This window comes from Nematolebias whitei, chromosome 8 (genome assembly GCF_014905685.2).
Source record: "Nematolebias whitei isolate Nwh7 chromosome 8, NemWhi1, whole genome shotgun sequence".
NCBI lineage: Eukaryota > Metazoa > Chordata > Actinopteri > Cyprinodontiformes > Rivulidae > Nematolebias > Nematolebias whitei.
Genome location: NC_056505.1, coordinates 18,222,154 through 18,228,322, shown reverse-complemented (window position 1 = coordinate 18,228,322; position 6,169 = coordinate 18,222,154). Strand labels below are relative to the sequence as shown.

Genomic DNA, 6,169 nt, shown 5'->3' with positions numbered 1-6,169 from the left:
ATGGATGGATGGATGGATGGATGGATGGATGGATGGATGGATGGATGTAAGATTCTTGTTATGCATCCATCTGAGATGTTTGTTCTGTCTTTCCTGTATGATTTTTTTTCTTTCAAATAAACACTTTTGTAAATTGCCTGCATCTCTGATTCTCTCAACCATGAACTCCTCTTTGCATGAGTGGTTATCTCTGAGACCTCCAGTTTTCAACATGTTAGGTTAAACTACAACTATAGGCGTCAGAGTGAGCATGAATGTTTATTAGAGCTGTTTTTATCTGAACATGATCAAACGGGCTCATGAAGCTGATGTCCAGACCTTCTTCAGATTGGAGTTATTTTAACAAATGACAATATTTCTCTTTGGTCTTGACCTCACACTGACGAGCCGTGAACGTAAACTGTTTTTCTAAATGAAAATTGTTCATAGAGTTCACGTCAACAAATCTGAACTATCCCTTTGAACAAAAAAAGACTATTAATTTTTAGTCAACTTAAAACAGCAAATCTTTTTGCAGTGCTCGTAGATGTAAAATAATTTTACATTTTGTTTGTTTATGTACTATTTTAACATGAATTATTTCAAAATTGATCATAACACTTTTTATTATATATATATATATATATATATATATATTTATATTTTTTTGTTTTTTTTTTGTCAAAGGTTTTCAGAAGTATACATAAAGTCAGATGAGAGTTAAAAATAATCTGAGCATCAGCTGGAGGTTCAATAAATACATTTCTGTGTTTTCACGGGATAATTAGAACCATGTTTCAGAATATTGCCCAACTCCAGGGCAGGACGGGGGAGTCTGCAGAGTGAAACCTCTCTCTCCCTGTCGGCCATCTGAGTACACAGACTGAAACTTTCTCAAAACATTATTCTGCCACTCCGGTTCTGGATCTCTGGATCAGTTTGGGATCAGCGTGCAGGGGAGGAGACAGCAGGAGCAGAGGGTGGACCGCTGAACGTCAGCACCTCCCCACAGTTCTGTTGCCTCATTTCAGCTCAGTGGGATGTGGACTCAGAAGGATTAAAGGAAGGAAACCCTGTTAATGTTTTGCGACATTTTGCGCCTTGATGCGCCAAACTGCATCTTGTGCGTAAAATGGGTTATTTTGCGCAGAGTCCAACAGGTTGATCACCTGAGCTCATCATCTTTTTCCTCTCCCGGACTTAAATACCATCTAATTGTGGACCATGTCCTCCTGTCGGACTGAGATGGACAATGAGGTTATGGGATAGCCTGAGCACTTATTTGGTTCTGCTCAGCGCAGTGCGGGTCAGCTCGCTGCGGAGCCAAAAGAGGGGAGCCCCAGCCGCGGAGAGTCCCCTGGAGGTCCCGCCGGTCCACATGCGTCTGGTTGCTGCCTCCCCCAGAATAAACCAGGAGGACTCAGAGGACAGGGGGAGCAGGCTGGAGAGGGGCGAGAAGTGTAAGAAGTTCTGGTTTCTGTGCGGTAAAAAGAGGATGAGGGACTTTTCTCTGAAGAAACTACTTAAAATCGTCAAACATTAAATGTGGTTTTGACATGAATGGCTCACAAAATCTAAACTTGTTGAAAGTGTTTCATGATGTCCTTTCAAACATTAGATCACAGTGAAAAAAACAAACACTTTTTTTAAAGCTGAACTTGGTTGGATATGGTTCACGTCATTTTAAGATTTAAAGTTTTATTTAAACGGTCACATAAAATGTATGACTTCTCAGAGATTTTCAGTTTATCATGTCAAATTAAAGGTCAGGCTTTCTTTAAAGGAAATCACCCTCCACTCTTTATTCCAGAGTTTTTAATCTGAATTATTTCACATGATCTCTTAAGGCTTGAAGCAAGTTTTGGGGATGACTCTCAGCTACTATCACACCAAGTCTTAGTTCAATGTCTCTAAAATTAACTGAACTCAGGTCATTTTTTGTGGTTTTTGTATTTATTTGGCAGTGGCAGCCATCTTGAATTTGATAGCTTCTGAATGTCCAATCATTTTTCAAGAGTTTCATTGTGATCTGCCCAGTGATTTATTTTGCTGACAGAGAGAGTTGACTCAAGTAGGTAATGGTAAAGTTCAAAAATAAATTTTGTGCAGTCAGTCAGTGCTCACAGTATGTGTTGCAGATTACGCTCAGCAGCTGAAAAACCCATGCTTAGCTCAATTTTTGTCAAACTGGCTGAGTTGTTTAGTTATTTTAGCTATATCGAAGGTTGTTAGACTTTCTGACCATCTTGAATTGAAATGACTCCAAAAGGTAATCCGTTGTAGATCTACATCCAGTGAATACTTTCTGAAAGTTTCATTGAAATCCGTTCCATAGGTTTCTGAGATATTTTGATTACAGACACAAGCTCACAGACAAAATTATTGCAACAAATACCCTTGAAAACCCACACTGACATACAAAAACTTGCATACATCCAAGACTCGAACTGGAGAGCTTTTTAATCCAACAAAATTAAGTGAGGTCTTCTGGACAGTTTCTTTTTGTTGAAACGTTTCGTCTTTCATCCAAAGAACTTCATCAGTCCGAGGAGCCACAACATAGTGGGTCAACCAGTTTGATGGTGATAAGATGGTTTCTGGAGTCCGCCCTCTCCCCGGTCGACTTGTCTGAGGCAGCCATGGCCAAAGTTGTTCAAAACATCAAACTTTTGTTGCAGCTCCATAGACTGATGAAGTCTTTTGGATGAAAGACGTAACATTTCATCAAAATGAAACCGTGCAGAGGACCTGACTTAACTTTGTTGATTTCTTGATACAAGGTCGGTGCCACCCCTGAACCTATACTTTTTCATTATTGCCACTGCCGAATGCAGTATAGTTGTTGCCTGTTTTATTTTTTACCTGCTGTCTTGTGCAGAGTTGCAGGAGCTGGTGCCTATTTCCAGCTGTCAAGTCCATCGCAGGACACAGAGACAAACAAGACAGGCAACCATGCACACTCACATCCAGTGACAACTTATTAACCTCACATGTTTTTAGTTGGTGGGAGGAACCTGGAATATCGTGTGACATCATGAGCGCCGCAGTATGACCGTATTGACAGGAGCTTTGCTTCAACTCAATCTATTTTGTTCCTGTTGTTTTTGTTTTAACTGTTTTGCACCTCCACTATGCGGGTAAGACCACAACACACTTTTGGAGTTTTCTGTGTTGCTGCCTTGCCATCATGACATCATGACGTCTTGCCATCGTGGTTCAGTTCCTGGCACCCCTCCAGCTTTGAGCTCAGGCTCCGGTCTGTCATGGCGGCCGTCTCCATGATCCTCCACCTGCCTGCACGGACCGAACTCTACGGATCTGTTCAACTCCGCGGGGAAAACCTTGGATGTTCTCTGTCTGCTGTACCCAGTTCTGGAAGGCAGTCGGTGAGGGCAGCTGCTGCTGTCGTTATTACCATCAAGCTGCTAACGGGACCTGCTAACAAGACCATGCCGCTAACAGAACAGAACCATGCTGCTGAAAGAACCTCACTGCTGACCGAACCACATGCAGATGTATTTCTTTCTCACTTTTGGCGCCTTGTTTTTGGTATTTTTGCTGCATGCTTTGGTATTTCTTGTTGTTTCTTTTTGTGGCGAGTCGAGACGGTTCTTCTCGTCCTCAGCATTTCATTGTATTGTTGACCTTGTGTTGATTTTTGCATATGACAAATAAACCAAACCTGAACCCGGAGAAGCATCATATCATTGAAACTGAACCTTCAGTTCCATGCAGAAAGGGCCTAACCAGGTTGTGAACCTGCATCCTTATTAATGTGTCTAACCACAGCTCCATCGTGCCGCCTACACAAACCATTTGACAGATTTCACTGAACCTCTCAGAAAGTAATTATTAGTTTTACATTTATAACTGAATAAATTTTGGAGGCAACCAAATTCACAATGGCCACCACAGCTTAGCCAAAACAAAAATGGCACTAACACTCAGATTTACCAGTACTGAGCTAAAGTTTGGCCTGGTGGTGGTTGAGTCCAGGACCAACAGAACTGTCTTTAAAAGACATTAATCAGTGTGATGTGGAGCGTTTTGTGAGAATGTCTTTTTTCTTAACGTGTTTCAGACTCTTTAAAGAGGCGCCTCCCAGATGATGAAGAAATAGTGGAGTTCATCAAGGCAATGATCAGTCGAGTGCGTCGCTCCTCCTCATCAGCAGAGTCTTCGTCCACCTCCTTCTACTCTCTTTCCTCCACTAGAGAAAACCTGAACTTCAGGACTCGTCACAAAAGCGAGACTAAGAAGAAGAAGGGTGGCAAAAAGAAAGCAGGAGAACTCGGAGGAGAGGAAACGAGCAGGAAGAGGAGAAGAGGAGGTGGTGGGCGAGGACAGGGCTGCGCTCTCAAACAGATCCACCTGAACGTGTCGGACCTCGGCCTCGGCTACCGCTCCAGTGAGGAAATGATATTCAGGTACTGTTCGGGGCCCTGCAGGAAGTCCGAGACCAACTATGATAAAATCCTCTTTAACCTGGTTCAGAAGAGGAAGCTTCCTCACAAAGACACGACCCTGCAGGCCTGCTGTCGGCCCACGGCCTTTGACGATGACCTCTCGTTTCTGGACGACAGCCTCATTTACCACACGGTCAGGAAGCACTCCGCCCGGAAATGTGGCTGTGTGTAGCAGGATGTGGTGATTTGAGTCTCAAGTAATTAAGACTTGAGTCTACCTGCAAATGATTTCTCTTAAAGAAATCTCATGATTTACTTTCTCATCTCCAGCTTGTTTTCTTTACAATCTACAAATGACAAACACTTTTTTATTTTTTCATATAATTTAACCTGATTTTTCCAGATACTCACCTCCAAAAAAGAGGAACTCGGTTGAGCTCGTGTGACCGATAACCCAACAGCTCAGTTTGTCCACTGTCTTCAAATATAAAATGTATTTATTAAATGTAGAATATTGTAACTTATTCATATTTATTTTGTTTTATAAGATAAATAAAAGTAATTTATTGCTGTGTTATCTAAGAACCTGACAAGTGTTTCAATAACAGATTTATTTTCACATAAAGTGTTACACATTAGCACATTTTATGTTGTGACAGTCAAGTGGGCATTCGATGTTTCACACCACAACACATCACGTGTCAGTCAGCAAGATGTGCTCACTATGTGTTTTTTAAAGAGATTAAATTTCTGGAAATGTGTATGACAACATCCTGCAGCTTACATTTGTGTTACCTCATGCAAAAAGCATTAAGATTAATGAGTAAAATAGCAGCTATTAGCAACATGTCCTTTAAAAATGTGTTTAAACCAAAACCATGACCGTGCTCAGATTATTCTTCCATGCACGTTGGATTTCATTGCTGCATTTTCAACTATTGCTGGTTTCTTGCCGAGTATTGTGTTTTACAGCAGGGAATTTTCAATAAGTAATGACTGAGAGGCTCCTAGAAAATAGCCAACTTTAAATAGCTTGATTTGGCTGTCAGGACTGTCAATAAAACTGTGGAAGAAGTGGAAGTACAAGCACAACAAAGTACTCAAACTCCCACTAGTAACACTGTAGTATTTGTGTTCAAGACCCTCAGTTTGCTGTGGACAGATGCATAGTCACAAAGTGAAAACAACACTTTATTGCAGCTCTTATTTATTAATTTATGATCTTAAATGTGCCGTCTTCGTTTTGTTTTTGCTGCTTGGTTGCTGCCATCCGTTGAGCCAAAAAGAAACACTGTCTTGTGTTTCGTTAGAGGATTTTTATCATAATTTATACAAAAAAATTACAATGTTGGACATTTTTACTTTACATTTTCCTGTTTTAATTGGAAATTTTCACTTTTATTTAAAGATTAATTCATATATTCATCTCAGAGTGTAACATTTTGAGACTGCAGTTGTTTTAAGATGGCAACAATTAACTTTGGTCTGGGCATCATTCAAATTAGCTGTTATCTATGACAGGTAAGATATTTATTGTTCAAAAACATCCCACAAAGCCCCACTGCAAATGGCCTGAACTATTGCTTCAAATAAACCTAGTAATCACTGCAGCCTCAAAGAAGTCTACTTCTGTTTTCTTAAAAAAAAGTAATAATAATATTTAAATATGGTAAGATGAATGATGAGCCTTTCAGTGTAAAACAGAAAAAAAACAGCATATTTGTGTAACAACAGAGCTTTCATGCTGTTCCTTAACAATTTAGAGGAATCATAAACAAACTTTG

The 6,169-nt window shown here is 40.4% G+C and overlaps 1 protein-coding gene across 1 annotated transcript; it reads left to right on the top strand.

The window, feature by feature from the left end:
- The first annotated feature begins 1,231 nt into the window (after positions 1 to 1,231).
- On the top strand, positions 1,232 to 4,617 carry LOC119413323 (glial cell line-derived neurotrophic factor-like). The gene is made up of 2 exons (XM_037680365.1): positions 1,232 to 1,439; positions 4,061 to 4,617. The coding sequence occupies exons 1-2, from the start codon at positions 1,232 to 1,234 to the stop codon at positions 4,615 to 4,617; spliced, it is 765 nt and encodes a 254-aa protein (XP_037536293.1).
- Positions 4,618 to 6,169: the final 1,552 nt, after the last annotated feature.